The 18,619-nt window shown below is 35.8% G+C and overlaps 1 protein-coding gene across 1 annotated transcript in view; it reads left to right on the top strand.

The window, feature by feature from the left end:
- Positions 1 to 18,619, top strand: part of ULK4 (unc-51 like kinase 4) — a 247,806-nt gene that overhangs the window by 93,240 nt on the left and 135,947 nt on the right. The window contains 3 exon segments of the mRNA XM_009321252.1: positions 7,857 to 7,908; positions 8,008 to 8,152; positions 12,724 to 12,816. Coding sequence (XP_009319527.1) covers positions 7,857 to 7,908; positions 8,008 to 8,152; positions 12,724 to 12,816 — 290 coding nt within the window.

Genomic DNA, 18,619 nt, shown 5'->3' on the forward strand with positions numbered 1-18,619 from the left:
CACTCCAGGAACCTCCTAGACTGCTTCCTCTCTGCCGTGTTGTATTTCCAGCAGATGTCCGGGAAGTTGAAGTCCCCCACGAGAACAAGGGCCAGCGATTGAGAGACTTCTGCCAGCTGCTTGTAGAATGCTTCATCGGCCTCTTCATCCTGGTTGGGTGGTCTATAACAGACTCCCAGCAGGATATCTGCCTCGTTGGCCTTCCTCCTCATCCTTACCCATAAACACTCAACCGTATCATCATCACAATTGTTGAGCTCTAGACAATCGAAACACTCCCTAACATACAGAGCCACCCCACCACTTCTCCTTCCTCACCTGTCCCTTCTGAAGAGTTTATAGCCATCCATTGCAGCACTCCAATTGTGAGAGTCACCCCACCATGTCTCTGTCATGGTGACTAAGTCATATCTCTCCCGCTGCACAATGGCTTCCAGCTCCTCCTGTTTGCTGCCCATGCTGCGTGCATTGGTGTAGATGCACTTGAGCTGGGCTATCGATTTCACCCCCAGCATTGGCATGCCACCCCTAGGCTCATCTCTAGTGAGCCTGGTTTTATCCCCTTCCCCCTTTGAACCTAGTTTAAAGCCCTCTCAATGAGCCCCGCCAATTCATGAGCGAGAATCCTTTTCCCCCTGTGAGACAGCTGAACTCCATCTGTCACCAGCAGGCCCAGTGCCGTGTAAACCTCCCCATAATCAAAAAAGCCAAAATTCCGCCGATGGCACCAGCCCCTAAGCCACGTGTTGATCAGGTGTGTTTTCTTGTTCCTTTCAGTATTCTTCCCTGCCGCTGTAGGGATGGAGGAAAACACTACCTGTGCTCCTGATCCTTCAACCAGTCACCCCAGTGCCCTGAAGTCCCTTTTGATCGCTTCTGGACTTCTCTCTGCAACCTCAATTTTCCACTTTGAGAAGAAAAGAATTGTTTGTTCTGGGTTTTAGTTCATGTTTGATTTGCTTTTGTATTTGTACCTTGAACAAAAAAAATTGAATACATTGATTTTTTTTTTTGGTGATAAAATTTCTGATTGCCGTCAACCTGAAGTCAGTTATTGAGGAGATTCATTTCTGTGGGGACTGGGTGACACTGCTAAGTGTGATAAAGTCAAGGGAAATTAATTGAAACTGCTAAAATGAAAGCCAGTAGTGAGCAGTAATTTCATTTTGCATGCATTTGTGTGCATTTTTACAAGATATAAAGTAAAGGCTAACAGTAAGTGTGACTCAGCAAGTCTTGACAAAACTGTAGATTTCCAGGTATACAAATATGATGATGAAGGCCATCAAGAAGAGTCTCTATGGACTGGAGTGGAATATAAACCCTGGTTTCTTAAACTGACACAAATCCAACTGCCTGTTTCCTCCACATACCTAAATGGAAAAATGTTTATTAAATTCAGATAAGTGTTACAACAATATTTATTTTCAAATTTTGGTAAAGGCTTAGATATAACTAACCGGAAGAATTCTGTGCTGACTGTATCATTTGCATTTTTCTTTTCTCTGTTAAGTATATTTATTTGCCTGAAAAAGGGACATATGCTAATTCAGAGCACTTTGAGCAGTGATGAGGTTCATGATGGCAGGCAGTCCCTGTGGGAGTCCTTTCTATACTCTAACTAGCTCCCAAAAATGATCTGTATACTGCACAGATGATCTTTTACCCGAAGCATGAGAGTTCATCTCTGGTTGAGGCAATAGTTGTCAGCAGTGATTCTTCTCCTCAAGGTTTTAAAACTTATTTTTAAAAATCAGGCTAAAATAAAAGCACCCCGAACATGATGAGTTGCTTGATGGGAAGTCAAGGGAAAAGCAGTATGACATGGAAATCTACTGGTTGACAGTATAAGAGTTGTGATTTTCACCAAAGATGACAACACAAGGGTTAGAAACTTCTGCAAGTGCTTTTTTCTGCTCATCTTAGTCTTTTCTTGATTCAGCATCGCTGGTGTTCTTCATCCACAGGCTGTTCTGCTCTAACCACTGACACCTTAATTTTGTCAGTGTAGGGTATGACTATATGAACATATTGTACAGCATTTCTTCAATCACTTTCCCTTTTCAAGTAGATTAAAATTCTACACCCCATGTGGCTTTCTGTCCATTAATCTAGTCCACATGACATGAGCATTTTTTGTGAAACCAGTTCTGTACTAATTAACATACTGAGTCAGTCAATCAGTGCTGTCTCTTCCCAGAAGTAAGGAAAAAAAAATCTCAATGAAGATTCTGAAGTTGTGAAGACTTTTCAAAAAAAATTACAGAAACATCATCCTTCTCCCCAATTCATTCTAACATGCATTAGATTAGTTTTTCTATTACATTCTGAGAGATTACTGGCAATATTAAAACATTGAGGAGCATGCTGTGCCTCCAGCAAATGCTTCAAGAAGTTTGAAGGCAGCATGATCTTAATTCCATGGTCACTTTCAGCAATAACTTTGTATGTGGAATTTTAATGAGAATAAATGTCAAGGTGATGTTGGATGTTGTGGATCTTACATGTGACTGGAAAAAAAGGGGGTTGGGAGCTGATGATCTTTGCTTTGGTATGTTCTGCTTTGAGTAGTGGATAAGGAGAAGATATTTGTCAGTAGTTGTAAGTTAAACATATGCACACTAAAAAGAACCAGATACCTCTAGAAAAATCTCTGGAAGTAAAGTAATGGGCTTAGTCACTTGCAAGTTTGGTTACAATAGCTGCATGGAATGGATAGCGTAGTTTCTTTATGTAAGTTTAATTCCTGGCTCTCATTTTCACTTGAGAACTGCATGGTTCACAAATGCTGCTGGACCAGGCTTTAAGCCTGCTTACTTTTTCTGGCCACCCAGTGTAACACCAAATGTCAAGACTGTGGCCCTATGCACTGATTTGAAGAGCTCTGAAACTCAGTTTTAATCAAGAGAGAGATTGTTTTTAGGTCGGTAATGTTAACCATATTAAGGTAAGTTCCGTGGCCTTGAGAAGAGGGTTAAACTATCCATATAAACATAGCCTAAGTGGTAGGGGATAACGGGTAAGTTTGGTTATGTGCTAGTTCATTAATACATGATGGTTGCATGTATATGTTGAATAGTTGAATTCATCCTTGCTGACTAGCACAAGTGAATGGAAGTTTAGTTCTCTGTCATCATTCTTAGGGGGTACCTCCTCCTAGATAGGGATTTAGTGTATTGGATCCTTCCACTGTGAGCCCTTGCAGTGTTATAACTGCTTTTTAGTGGGTACTTGTGGAGCTTGGACTTTGCTTGGTGAGGTTAAGTAAAGCTGAGGCAGTGTTTGTTTGTTTCTAACAAAGCAGGCACATATATTTAGGGTGCAGGCCTTGTGTCTGACATCTCCTGAACAGTGAAGACAAGCAGAGAAAGACTGAAAGTACAGTTTTCTCCTTCAAGCCCCTTCTAGTAGCTGGTGAATACTTAACTACTCTGAAACTGTGGCTTGTCTCTCTTTCTCTTTTGAGGGTTAAAGTAACATACAGACTTCACAGAAGATTTTCTATAAAAATTTTGTTTTCAAAAGATCTGATTTTTGTAAGTAGTAAAATACTGTAGAAAAGCGAGTACAGCTTTTGCTGGGTGCTCATGCCTCACCAATACAGTTTTCCTTGCAGAAATTAGTGAACATTATGGAGACAGATATTCTGGTTTTAGACAGTATACTTGGATTTCCAAAATGTTTTTGACAATGTCATGCACCAAAGACTCTTCCAATCCATCAGTGGCCCTTTCCTCTTACCCTCTGACAGATCAACTTCTAACTAGTTAAAATTTACTAAGTAGAGAATAGAGATCAGTTTTAAAAAATTTAGGTATATTAAGAATGGTGCCTTACAAAGATCTGTGTTGCAACATGTGCTATTTATAACTAATCCAGAAAAGGGAACGAATAGGGGAGGTGACAGAACTGACAGCTGACACTAAATTATTCACAGTAGTGAAAATTAAAACCAACAGAAGAGTTGCAGAAGCTTTCAAGATACTGAGTGAAAGGACAATAAAATGACCTGCAATTCAATACTGATAAATGTCCAGCGATGCAGATGGGGAAAAATCATTCCAACTATGCATATGCAGTGTCAGGCTCTAAACTACTTGTAACTGTTCTGGAGATCTTTTAGCATCATTTTTCTATGAAAATGATAGCTTTATGCTCAGCAGTAATCAGAAAGACAACTAGATTATTAGAAATGACTGGTAAAAGATCAGACAAAAAAGCAGAAAACATCACTATGCCATGGTAAGTCCGTGGTGCCCTCAAGCTTTGAATGCTGAATGTAGTGGTGGTCATTCACTCTCAAAGGGAATCAAGCTTAACGAGAAAAAGTACAGCTCGATGATGCAAGGAGGGACTGAGTAGTTAAGAACTTCAGCTTGGACACAAAAGGCTTGAGAGTATAAAATTATGAATGGCGTGAGAAAGATGAATTGGTAATAATTATTCATGGTTTTCATAAAATAAGAATTCATGGGTATCAAGTTAGCTGCTTTAAAATAAACAAGGAAGTGCCTTTTCATAAGGCATAGTTGAAGTGTGGAATTCAGTGCCATAGGTATTGCACATGCTAAAAGTACAAATACATTTAAACCAGTATTGGACAAATATATGGGAGAAAAGACTAGTAAGCATTATTAAATGCAAAAATACACATACAGCATCAGCTTAGGAAGTTTCTTAACTCAAGAGTTACTTTACTAGAAGCTAGAGTTGTGCTTTATGCTTGGTCTATTTCTCCTACTCTTTTTCTACTCCTTTCCAATTGTCAGAAACAGGATTATCAGGTTTGAGCTACTTTTTTTTTTTTTTTGGTCCTGTACATATGTATTATAGCTGGGAGATGTGAATGTAGTGTGTATGGAAGTTTCTAGTATTTCATTGCTATTTTGGGTTCTGATAACAGCACAGTTGTGGCAGCATAGCCTTTGAATTGCCATCATTACAGAATTATAAAATGGTGGCTTTGTGCAGTTAGGGATTTATCATGAACTGGGTATCAGGCTATTTAGAAGATGGTAGAAACCCAGATATCACTATGATTATATTTAAACTATCTAGTCTGTTTAGGCTTAAAGAGAATAGTTCCCACTTTTTTTTTGTAAGCAATTTTAGTGATAAAGACTGAAACAATAAAAATATCTGAATACCTTCATGCATATATGGAGATTTGATTCTACGTAGATGTCAGCAGTCATTTAAAAGAAGAAAAAATGAATCCTTGTTTGAGAATTCTTCTATTTTGTTTCAATCTCTCTAAAAAATGCCCCAATACTAATACCATGCTTCTGTATACGTAACTTACAGAAACTTGTGGAATTCACTGGAGAATTTATTAAAAATATTTCATGTACTATTACACTTCAGTTTATTTGACCTCAATTATTACTTCCTTAGTTCATATCTTGTTTACAGATTTGTGTACACATTAGTAAAAAAACAGTGACCCAAATGGCATGGAGAGAAGATGAGGGTTGCAGAGTTAGGAAGTATCTGCTTTAAGGTTCATGTACAATTTAATACTTGCTTCTCCCTTCAGCATGTGCATTCTGATATGCTTTTACATCACAAAATAATTTTCTATAGGATTAGTGCTTCATTTAGTTAATCTCCCCACCACACTGAACTGACATGAAGCAAAGACCTGCTATGGAGAATTCCATTCTAAACAGTTTGCTTGCCAAAATTGAGGTTCGTGTTAGAAAAAGGTCAGAAAAAGCTACTATGATTATTTAAGACCTAAAGAATCTTCTTTACAATGACGGTTTAAAATATGTTTATCTTAGAAAAGACTTATGACTGGCTTAACTACATTCGCTAATGTGGAAAGACTACTGTTAATACTAGATGAAAGTGAAAATAAATTGGACGTGAGGAAAAATTTCTTTACTGAAAGAGTAGTTAAACATTGGAACAGGCTGCCCAGGGAAGTGGTTGAGTCACCATCCCTGGAAGTATTTAAAAGACGGGTAGATGAGGCGCTTAGGGACATGGTTTAGTGGGCATGGTGTTGTTGGGTTGATGGTTGGACTCGATGATCTTGGAGGTCTCTTCCAACCTTAATGATTCTATGATTCTATGATTCTAAGATTGGAAGTTTTAGAAATCGAAGTTGCATCAAACTGCTGTATACTGCCATCTTAATCGGTATCAGTCTGAGTCAATGCTGCTGCTGAGTGATTCATAATATTATAAGTCCCTACGTTGCTTCAGACAATCAGGAGCTGCTTTTTTGCCTCTTTTCTGTCTCACACCTTTAATTTACCACTTAAATGTGCCTCTTCATTTGAGAAGCATTGCAGTAGGTTGAACTGTTTTTTTGGACTGAATTTTTTTTTAATCCTACTTCACAGGTATATTATAACTGATATATTACCATTTGTAGATCAGTTTACAAACCTGCACTAATGGAGTTGTTGGAGTGCAATGTAGTTCTATTATTTATCTTATTGCATATTAACTGAAAAGTCCGTGAAATATTTCGAAATTATGAAAAGTTACAAAAGTCACTACATCTATGATATATAGCATTATCTATATAGGCATAAAGACTATTTGTACTTGCAAGAGTAGTTTGACTTCCATACCTCAAGCAGAGTCCTTTACCTCTTTTATTGAAAGTATGAAACAAAGGCATGTTTTGGTAGTTTTTTCAGAAGTGAAAAAAAGCTAGACTAAATGAATCCCTTAATGTCAGAGATTCATTTAACAGAGACAACCAACTAACAATGAAATAGTTGTTGATTAGTTCTTGAACTAATGAAATAGTTCTTGCTGACTAGAGGCTAACTTCATTTAATGACCCCTTTTCATAGATACTTTCAGCTTCTATAGATGTTTCTTAATAGTAGCTGCATAAATCTAGAGAAATTCTATCTTCTAGCATTAATCGCTAAAAGAAAACACATGGAGGATTATAACGCAGTCTTGCTACACCAAATCCTGTCCACGGAGTAGTGAGAACCTACGCAGTAATTTTGTTTGTATAAATAAATCCCAAGGACAAGCTGTGTATCCATGATGCATACTTAAAAATTGCAGGGCTGTCCATCCATTCTCTCCCCAAAACCAAAGCATGTCCTGTCTAAATAAATTATATTTTACCAATGGCTTAGGAATGAATCGCTAATATACTAATAATACACTATTTTTGTAATATTAGATATATAAAACTGAGTTATAGCCTAGTTTACCATAAGTTGATTTCAGATGGAACTAAGCTGACTAGTCCTGTGACAGATGATTAATCTGTAACAATACACTCATGGACAATAAAGAGTTGGCTGGATTTTTTTTTTTTTTCATATTTCAAGTCTTAAGTCTGTAAATTTAAATTTTAATGGAAGACTGTGTATTACCAGAATGGAAGAAGTTAAAATTTTATCAAGACTCTCTACTAAGCTTAAGAATATTTCATTAGAGGTAGTACATCTTTACTGATGTATTTTAGTTCTATGTAGGTTTGTTTTAGAAGGATGTTTCTTCTGAACTCTATTCGATGATTAGTTTATGGATTAAAGCATCCGGATTAATAGATATTCTAATACTCTTTTTTCTTAATATCTTACATCTGCACTGAATTCTGTATTTTACATTAAAATTCATTCTCAATGAATTATACCAAAGTTACTGTTTTTTTCTATATAAAAGTACATTACTGTCTGTAACTTTATGACAGCTTACCAGAGAAGAGTGAACTTGGTGGCTTTCTAAGTGTGATTATGGATGAATTTCCATGATTATTCATCTCTTTGATTAAGGGCTGTAGCATTGGAATAAATATAGATGATAGTGTATCTCTGTTCTATTTTTTCCCCTGTGAATAATCTAAGCCAGATCTTTCTAATTCTCTGTTTTAGGTTGAAGACTGTATCCTCCCACCACTAGTTTCTTTGGTCCACAGTCAGAATGGTAAGTATATGGCCACATCAACTACATTTTCCATGAATTCCACATTTTGTTTTAATTAGAATTCAGTGTGGTCACATTCTTGGCACCTTTATTTTCAAGTGGAATGGAGACTCTTCAGCTTGCGGTTGCTCTCAGAAACCACATCACTGCTTTTAAGCCACGAGGTCATGGCTGAGGAGAAAGGGGAGAGCCTCGACTCAAACAGCAAGCTTCTGTCTCTCATTAGAGATTCATTGCTGCCTCAGTAAGTATAATATTGCTGCTGTAATGGGGAATAACTTGATACTCAATCCATTTTGACAGCATATTTGCTTTAACTACCCTTTTTATGTTTAAATGGCAAAACGAAAAGAGGAATAGCTATGAACTGCTGCCAGAGTTCTCTGCCCAACATCTCCCTCCTAGGTTTATTTAGTACTTTGTCATATACAACACAAACACAACTTCTATGTGACACTCATTTCTGATACTGTGCCTCTGGCTGCTCTTGGAGTGAAACAAGTTTCCCCTAGCTTTGTGATTTAAATACCCCTCTTTGTTCTGCTAATAAAGTCAGAACATTCTAACAGCAACATCTTGTCTATTTTGGATATTGTGCCCTCATGTAAGATGTTGTGAAATCGTGGAGTGGCATATAACCTTTTAAAAAGGAATAGTACAGGATGGATTAGTTCTCCATGATCCACCCAGGGATTATTGCCTCTAAATTGCTGTCCTTTCCTGCTGCCCCAAGCAGCAGAAAAACCCTACAGCAGAGTACATGAAACTACAGCCTGTGGGCCAGATGTGGCCTAGAACTTCATTTATATGGTTTATGGTCAAATGAGGCTTGTCATTTCAAAATGACTTGCAGGTAAGCATAAAGACAGCTCTCTGTGTTATGCACATGCATACTGTGGGCTGATAACATCTGTGAGTAGAGGGAAGGAAAGCACGAACACAGTAAGAGTACAATAAAGATGAGTCATCATTTATCTTTCACATTATTCTAATAATGTTACAGTGTATTTTACAGGTCCTCAAAAGTTAATAATTATAAATACTTAGCTGCCCTAAGTGAGGAAATTGTTCCCCACCCCTACATTAAATAAGTGGCAGAGGGGTGGAGGAATGGATGCTGGATTATGATCAGAAACGGTGCCTTCCCCAAGAATGAGACTGTCTCTTGCTAATTGACTAATGTTCTTACAATTTGAGGACCAAAGTTCTGTCCATGCAAGATGTGTAATCTTTTCCCTGTGAGAGAGAGAGTGGGAAGGAAATCTTAGAGCTCTATAGAGAAGCTTATTCTCATACCTTTCTTCACACTATTTTTTTTCACTGGGAAATATAGAATTTATTATTATGAATTAAAATGGAAACTGAAAATGTTATTTTAAAAATAGAGTATATGCATTATTAAAAGCTGTCAGATACTTTTCTTCATAGGGGAAGAGACCTGGAGTCAAGCGAGACCAAATTCTGTCCTTGCTCTGAATCGTGCCCTTTGTAGACATGCCCATCTTATAAAATGTTTCTCATTGAACTGTGTGTATGGGAGTGTCATGCTAATTCCAAACTAGAAGGAAAACAGCCAGTATACTCCTGTCTCCAAGCTAATTAGCTCAATTGAGTGGCAGGGCTTTTTGGTCTGAGACTGAATATGATCCTACTTTGGGGACTTCTGCTGTGCTATCTTTGCATGCATTGCATTGTAGATGTATAAAAAAAGTCTTGCGGTAGCTCATAATCTTGGTTCCAGGCTTTAAGTAGTTCCTGAATCAGTTCCTTTATCTCACCAGTAGAGATGAGGATACTTGTATTTGAAAAGCACTTTGAGATTATCTCAAGAAAATAATTATTGAAGTTTATGATATTTGGAATATATTGGAACTTGGTATAAACAAATTTTACTCTAGCTTAGGAGCATAGTAAAGCAGTATGTAAATCTTCCAGTGGTTCAGAAAGAGTTAACTGGTGTCTGCATATTCAATACATTACTTGAACCTGCGGTTTGAGCCAACCCCTAGTAAATATGTTCACCTGTGGGGAGTATGTAATCAATGCAAGAAGGCACAGAAGAAACAAAAAGTGGAGGAGGGTTTGAATATTTTCTGCAGAAAAGAAAACTCAAACTCAGTTTTGACTTGAAAGCCTCAAAACTCAGTTTGGAGAAGACTCAAAAAGAAACTAAGCAAAGACAAAAGCAGCTGCTTTGGATGTCAAAAAAGACATGAAAGGTAAGTTTTGTTCAGCAGTGTTCTATGTATGGGTAGGAAAATATTGATGGGAGGTAGGAATGAACCCTTATACACTCTCTACAGTTCTCAAAAGAAGCTTTATCTGAATACAAAGGGGTCTGGCCTAAATCTAGAGAGAAGGGAGGTCTAAGATTCAATGTAACCTACTCATGAAGATAACATAAAGCCGTATCCCAAGAAGTAAGAGTTACTTGAAAACTCTGAGATAGAAAGTGAAGAGACAACGAGCCTGTATTTGGAGGCTGAAGAGGTGTTTGCTGAGGTTTAGTCTTTCTGTTGCTGGACAAAGGATAGGACAGAGTGTGACTCAGCTGGAGGGTAGTCTAAAGAGGAGAGGAGAGAGAGTTTGTTTGTGGGCAGTCTGTGGTCTGTGTGGGGAAGTGGGTACTTCCACCCCTTTTCATTCAGCTTTTTAAGAACTGAGAGCTGTTGAATATGGGAGAGGGACATCTGGGTTTAACGTGTGATGTTCTTTTTAAGGAAGGCTATAATAGTACTCATTTGTGTATATATTTCATTCCTATAAATATCTTCTACAAGTTAATTTGTTTAAATGTAAAACTGACACAGGAAATAGAATTGTTGTCACTATGCATGACATATTAATGGTCTTCATTTTGAGATAAATGGAGGAATGCAGTGGTTGCCACTTTTTTCTCATCTTCTGCATCATCAATAAAATGGTAATTCCATTAAATATTTGTGCATTTGTAGATCAGAAAGTTAACTTCCTTACAGGTTTTTGATCAAATTGAATGAGATTGTCATTTAATTTTAGTTCACTGAAAGGTTATTTTCCTGAGCGTTTCATAAACAAAATGAAACTTTCAGCTATAGAAAATGAATACAAGGCAAATGCTTTCTGTTACATATCCAGATTTTTTTTTATCTGGATAGCTCTTTTTAATTTAATTCTTAATGTTCCTACTTATGTTGATAATTATATATTATTATAATTATATATTATATATTATAATTATATATTGATTATATTCCTAATTATATGTGGTTTGCAACTTTACGGTAGCACATTCAAGCTAATACGTAGTAGCCATGATACATTGCCCATAGGCTGCATGCTTGTGTGGGAATGTTAACCCCTGTGAAGGAGCTCCCACAGGCTACATCAAGAATGCACAGCTGGTGTGCTTCACCCTCCTTGTCTTAGAGTTGTCCAGATCAGAGACTTGGCCGGAAAGCACCATGCCTCTTTCTAGATTTCCTTCCTGTGTAAATCAGAGTGCTGAGGTGTGGTGCTTGGGGAGAGGGGATCTTCATTCCAGTGAAGAGCTAGTGCACAGTAGGGTACATGCCAACACCCAGGTGGTGGGAAGTGATCTGGCATCACTTGGGATCTCAAGATGTGAAGTAAAATTCTTGGTGATTTGCTTGATTCCGCCCCCTTCCCCCATCAGAACCCAAAAGGAAAAAAATGTAGTGGAAGTGTTTTGTTGCGCAAAATGTGATAACCTACCACATTTTCGTACAAATCATGCTTTCATTTGTACTTGATTAATTCTTCGTGGTTTTTCTTTTACAAATAAAGAGATTTATGCTTCCAGTTCTATTACTTCCACATGTTTAGAGTAGCACTATTTGTATTCAAAGACAGTGTTTTGACATGGCTGAGTCTGTGGGGTTTTTATGCTTGCATCTTTCTCTCTTCTATCATTGTATCCTATTGCCCTCCAGATACATTTTGATTTAAACAAAATAAAAATAGTCCTGTTTGTTGGGTGGGCTTTACTGGAATGTTAGCAGCAACAGCAAAGTCCATTTTGGTTTTCAGCAGCCTGTTTTCCGTTACCAAGGTTTCCATGAGGTGATATTTGGAAATGTTTCATAGATGTTTTTCTTGTAGTTTTATCTTCACTGCTATAGCTCTCAATAAACGTTGTTTTGAAGTATTTTTGTATTGTTCTGTTCCATATTACTCGGAGAATGGAAGTATGCTGTAGTTAAAGCAATGTTTTTTAAAATTTGAAATAAAACATAAATCTCAAAGCACATGTTCTGTAAGTAAAATATTTCATTTTGAGAAAAATCACTATGTAAACAAAATATAGAGCTTAATCATATATAAGCTGGTTGATGGTCTTCCTGAGCACCCAATAAATCTTCTGCCTAATATTTTGAGGCTCAGTTTCTACTTGCATCTTGAAGATTAGATTTTTTAATACATAAAAATATATAATATGCATCAATAAATAAATCATATGCATAGAGAGAAAAAGAATTTTTATAGATATATATTTTAATATAATCTTTATTTATAAAAACGTGTATGTGTTTTATAAATATATATATGTAATTACATATTTTATAATTGTGTATCTCTCTCTAAAACATATTGTGTTCTTTTATTTATGCTGCTTTTAAAGTTAATCTGATGCTGGTTTTAAAATACTGTTTCTAAGTAAGTCTTGTTTATTGCTTTGTATGGTTCCAAACAGCATTGTATTTCCATTGTGGTTATAAATTTGGAAATGGGAAATGATGTATTTTTAACATCAACCTTTTAACATGCATATCTTGACTTTTTTTTCACTGTTGCTACCTCTTTTCCCCCTTTCAGGTATGAGGACATTCTGATGGCTCCAGACCCAGTACCAATGTATGCTCTGAAACTGTTGGTGGCCCTGACTGAACACAGCTCTGCTTCTGTGAGGTGATACAACTACACATTCTCTGTTCTGGGTTCTTTCTGTTTCAATTAATTTTTTTCCATTAGGAATTAACAATAACTTAGCTCTCACTATAATACTACTTTGACTAGCACTTAGGAGATTTAGAAGATCCTTAGAGAGTATTTGTTGTAGAACACAATCTTACGTTTTTTTGTGCCAATTTTATATGATGCTGGTTACTTTAATATGGATTTAGCCAACGAAACACTAGAGACAAAAATAATAAGAATTTTAACATTAAAATTATTATTAAAAACTTAAAAAAAAAAAAAAAAGAATACCAAAACATTATCAAAACTGTTGTCCAGCTAAGTATATTTGTACTAGGACAAAGGTGATGTGTTTGTAAAAGGTTTAGACTAGTCAATTTGCTTTAAAGCGTCAGTTTTTCTGCAGATATAGCTACCCTTTTATTTTCCTAAATATGGATTTTAGTGTTTGGTATAGATACACTCAGTGTGTTTAAAAGTCTCTTAATGTCTCTTTCTTCTTGTTCCAAAGTTTAGGCTGTGGTGGGGGAAAAAAAAAAAAAAAAAAAGAACTTAAACTGCATTTGTTGCTAGTAATAAGGAAGCATCTCTCTCTCATATGTGTGCACACAGCAGCTATTCCTCTTCCCGGATCTGCCCAGAAAATCAGGTTGTTCTTGCACTCACCATTGTCTGTTCATGGTGTCTGATAGTGTTATGGCTAAGAAGTCACTGAGTACCATGCTGTCTTGCTTTGATTGATAGAAATAAGCACAAGATAAAAACAGTGGGAAAACAAATTAAATTTCCTTCCTTTTTTTTCTATTACAAAAGATGAAAACATCCTCTTTTAATCTTTTATGATGCTACTGTGAACAGTGCTTTAATATACTAAGCAGCCTAAAAATGAACTAGGAAATAGAGTAGCTTGAGATTTTAAATGGTTTGAATACAGTAAATGTACTTAATTGTATTTTTATTGTATAGAAGCTGTTTATGCTACTGCAGGATTTTATGTATTATACAAACAAATAGTACAACTTCCTATTTTTAGAATTAACCTACAGATATTCTAATACTTTAAGAGTTATAAAAAATATTTCTGTAACTATAATCCTGGATATTATAGCAGTACTTTGCCTAATGAATTATCTTTATTTGAGTAGTCGTGTGTATTTGCCCTTATGCTCAATGTAGGTAGATTGTGGATGCACACTCATCCTCATGGTCATCTTATAGCAGACAACAATTCTTTTCTTAATATTATTAAAAAGCAGCTGTGGATATCCAATGAACTATTAATAATTTTAAATACCAGTGTATCCGGTACTGTTATTTAAGGATGGGCTACTAGATTCCAGGTACTAACACATCTGTAATTGTTCTGTTTCTCACATGTCTTACTGGCCCTCTTCTTTTACTTTCACTAAATAATTTCTTTGGCTAGATTTCTGAAGGAGCGGAGTTTATGCAGTTCTCTTGGTCTGTCTTCTTCCTGATTCTTTGACTTCCCAATAACTTGAACTGGAAGTAGCCGATGCAACAAAAGGGTGACAGAGGTGAATAATATATTAATATTTGCACAAACTGCTAGTGAACAAAACGGGAACCAGGTACAGGCTATAGTGAACACTAGATCACAATTAATTGTGTTTTGGTTTGATGGCTAATTAATCAGTACGCATGGAGCTCAGAATTGCTTAAGGCATACGCTCTCTTTTGCCCCTTTCATTAGGCACATGGAAAATATCCGTGATTATTGTGATGGGATGCAAATAAGTAACATTGGACACAAATCCTTTGGGATTAAATTTGTTCTTTGCGGAAAAACTTTACTGTATTTTAGTACTGATGACAGTGATGTGAGTCACTTTACATTGAGTCTCTGTGGCTTCTCCAAGCTTACGTTTCATCCACAATGCCTGGCTTTCAAGGATGGATGCTTTCTCCTGTGACTTACTTTAAATGAATAAAAATGGTGGTAGCAAAAAGATTGTAAAATGACAAAATGTTAAATTAGTATTTACCTTATTGTTTCTACCTCTTCCAAAAATAGCTATTATTATTAACCTTATTTTGAAACAAAAAAGTGAATTGGGAGGAGGATGAGGGCTACTGTGTTTTATTTAGTTTGTTCCATATGATAGCTTGTTCTCAGACATGTTCACATTCTTTCTTTCTTGCTCTCTCTTTAATTCCACCATTTTTCTTGTATCTCACACTTACCTTTCTTCTTCTTCCCATGCCCTCAGTCTTTTCCTGTGTGCTTCCCAATAGAGGTGTCAGCATTTGAGCTGTTCTTATTTTAGCACTTGAAAGAAGACAGATGCACTCCAATCTTTTGTTTCATTTTTTTCATAGCTGATACTGTAAATCAGCTAACTTGTGTTGTCAGAGGAAAAACATTCGATCTTCTTTTTACCATTTTTTTTGACACTTCTGTTTTCTATTGCAGGTACTTTGTTCTATATGGCAGAGGCACAGATATTCAAATATTATATTTTTAATGTCTTATAAGCTTATGATAAAATACTGCTAATGTATGATACATATCATATTTAATAAATGATATTTTGTAAAAATAATAAAAAAAACCCCTTGTAATCTTTGCCATTGCTCCACTGTTGGGGTCATTTTTAACATTCTGTATTATGGGAGCTCTTCCACTCTGTTGCTTTTCAGTTTAGCACTGGAGAATTCTAGTGATATCCCATTAATGTGCTGCAGAATTAGATCTCTCACAATCGTAAGTTCCAGCATGTGTAAGATGGTAGCTGTAACAAAAACTTTAATGTGTTTCTATGACCATATTAAGTATTTGGACATCTGATTGTATGAGCATCCACAGGAAGAAAATCCAGTTTTAGAGAAGGATGAGTGTTTTCTTGTTTGTTTTCACCTTAATGGGTTAGAGTATAAATCAGTCAGGTTTTTCCCTTATATACCTGTTTTTACATCATGCAACAATTGCTGACTGATACAACCTTACTTAGAGTTTGTTTACTAAGAAAATAGCAGATATTGGAAGGATGAGCTTTGAACAGAATTTGTCCATCAGTTGCCTATTTTATACTTGGCTCAAAGCTAATAGTCTGGTTTTAAGAGTGTTGATAGTATTCTGTTGTGGCTCTCCTAAATACCTATTGCCTTGTTTTCTTCAAGAATTATTAATGTTTTATGATAAGAAAAATTGTGGATGTTAAAACCAGGGTAAGAATTAATAGCAGAGTTCATCTCTAGCTATTTTGAGACTGATGATTTTTAAAAGAAATCACTGATATAAAGGAAACATGTAGCTTCAGTTAATGATTAATCTCTGGACTACTGGAAATTTGCATTAGGGTTTTTTTTCCCTTTGTTAATTACTCTTGGTGGATTGTACTTGTGTAAGGAGTTGTTGGAAGAAGTGAACTTCTCACAATGGGAGCAAATGTCTGCAGTAGGGCAAGGTCTGATTTAACTATGCAAAATCTGTATTCAAAAAGAGCAGTATCATAGATACCTTGTCCTTTGTGTGTTTATCAACTTAATGTATAGGTTATATGTATGGCTAGAAAGTCAGACGTAATCTATTCATTAAGGGTTGGGGTTTTTTTGGTTCCTGTTTTGAGTCTTGTACACTGTTTTGTTGTGGTCTGTAATGATCAGATTGCTAGATTTTTCTAGTAATAAGGAGGAGTTGATGTGAACTTCTTAGTTTCTATTAATATGGTATATCGATTAGCTCTTCTTAAACGTTTTGACTATTGTAAGGTATTTTGTACTGTGCCTACTCCAGGAAACTTATACTGGATCATGATTCTTAACTCGGCTCTTGGTCTTATAGATAAGGTTATGAAATGTAGCTATATACTTTGCTGTGTGCTCTTTCAGGCAGCTACTTGACTTACCTTTAGTCAGAAACTTACAGCATTTGATGACATTAATATATCTGAAAGCTAAACACTTGAAGCTATGGAGTCTGATTTTTATGGGTTGCTAAAATAGACATTTTTGGTTGCAAGGAAGGCAGACAGTAAAGGAAATAAAGTGGAGGTGAGGGGAGTGTCAGATATTGCATCACATAATAATCATGAAAGCGGGACACATTCCAGTATTCTGTTATTAAGGTCATTTCCTGAGGGAGAAAAAATAATCTAAAAACTAATGGTGTGACCCTTCTTAGATTTATGGTGGATTGAAGGACAGGGGAGCAAATTAAGGAACCTTCCCCACCTCCTGTCCTTACTGTAAATTTCCCAGACAGACATTAGGCACTGTTCTAGGAAAGGGGAAAAGGCAGCAGAAAACAAAATAGGAAGGTGCTAAAGAGCAACAAAAAATCTGCTGCTTCTAAATGCCACAGTTCTAGTACCTGTGAAGATGATATATGGATCGACCTTGCACACTGCAGCAGATTGTCTTGACTAATTAAAGTAACTCTTTATCACAATGTCTTTGGAATCATCCAAGAATGGTCCAATTTTCAAACTTCATTTACGCTACTGTTCATACTCATGCATTATCTATTAAAGATCATTAAGGCATATTTTAGAGTCAGTGTTAGTAATGGATTGATCCTCTTATCATACATCATGATGTTCTACGTTAGCGTTTGTTTACATTTCAGTTTATTCTGAAATGGTCTATCTAATATCCATGCCCTTGATTTCAAAAAAACAAACACTAAAAAAACCCTCCAAACTCTTTGGAGTTCAGTGTGGTGCTTTTAATTGGTTTGTGTTGGTAGAATTATGATTCGGTTCACAAACGCTTGTTAGTATTGTGCATGGATTATCTTTGAACCTGTAGTTTCTTTGACATTATACTACAGGGCTAGCACTAGTGATTTCCTTTCCTGGTGAATTGATTAATGTGGGCTTATATTAATTGCTTTAAAAAAGCTTTGTTCTTCTCATTAGTAATTTTAATTTTCTAGTTTAATGTTGAAGTGCTCACTTTAAAAAGTAGATCTATTTGCTTCTAAATTACTTCTCTGTTTTTATGTGTTTTCTTGTTTTCTGTAATGAATATGAATAAAATAATATGGAGTAGTTCTAATAACAGGTAAGCCTATAGGGCCTAGTCCAACTGAACAGTAGAATTATATGTTAGAGGTGTACAACATTAGTGAGAAAATCACAATGCAGATGGATTGAGAGAGATTGTCAGAGGATGATATAGTTTTATTAGAACTTTGGGGAATATTTCTGTAGATTTTGAACCTGATTCTGAATACACTAGTTTACAACTCAGTTTTCATAGGTGTGAAAACCCATAATTTTCTTGTTAGAGAAATAATACTAATATAAAACAGAAAAGAATTCATATGATCTTTGCTATTCCTAATATTTGATATAATATTTGCATATAAGCTGCTTTATTGAGTAACACCAGGCAGGAAGACTTACCCAGAAACAGACTCTTGAAATGTTAAGTTGTGTGTCAGTTAATAACACTGTTGTCAAGTCACACATCATTGTAATTCGTATCAAAGGCAGTGGTCAGAGTTCATTATTGCAAGTGAGTTCTCATAGTCTAGTCATGTACTGACTGTAATACTAATTGCTGTTTTTAATGTAAAACACAACTCCTTAGTGTTACATTTTATAAAAGTTCCCCTTTAGTAAACACATTAGCTATTAACCTTATACCTGTAATTTTCATGTTGCTGATCAATTGCTGAATGTCTAGGTTTTAAAAATGTGAGGCTACTATTTGATGTTACTGTTAAGTCAATTATTGAAAAATGTCATATTGTAAGGTTCACATATTTACTCTTTTAATGTAAAGTATTAAACAGAAGAGAAAATACCATTCATTCTTGGTTATTTTT

Source organism: Pygoscelis adeliae, unplaced genomic scaffold (assembly GCF_000699105.1).
Source record: "Pygoscelis adeliae isolate BGI_AS28 unplaced genomic scaffold, ASM69910v1 Scaffold280, whole genome shotgun sequence".
In the NCBI taxonomy this organism is placed as follows: Eukaryota; Metazoa; Chordata; class Aves; order Sphenisciformes; family Spheniscidae; genus Pygoscelis; species Pygoscelis adeliae.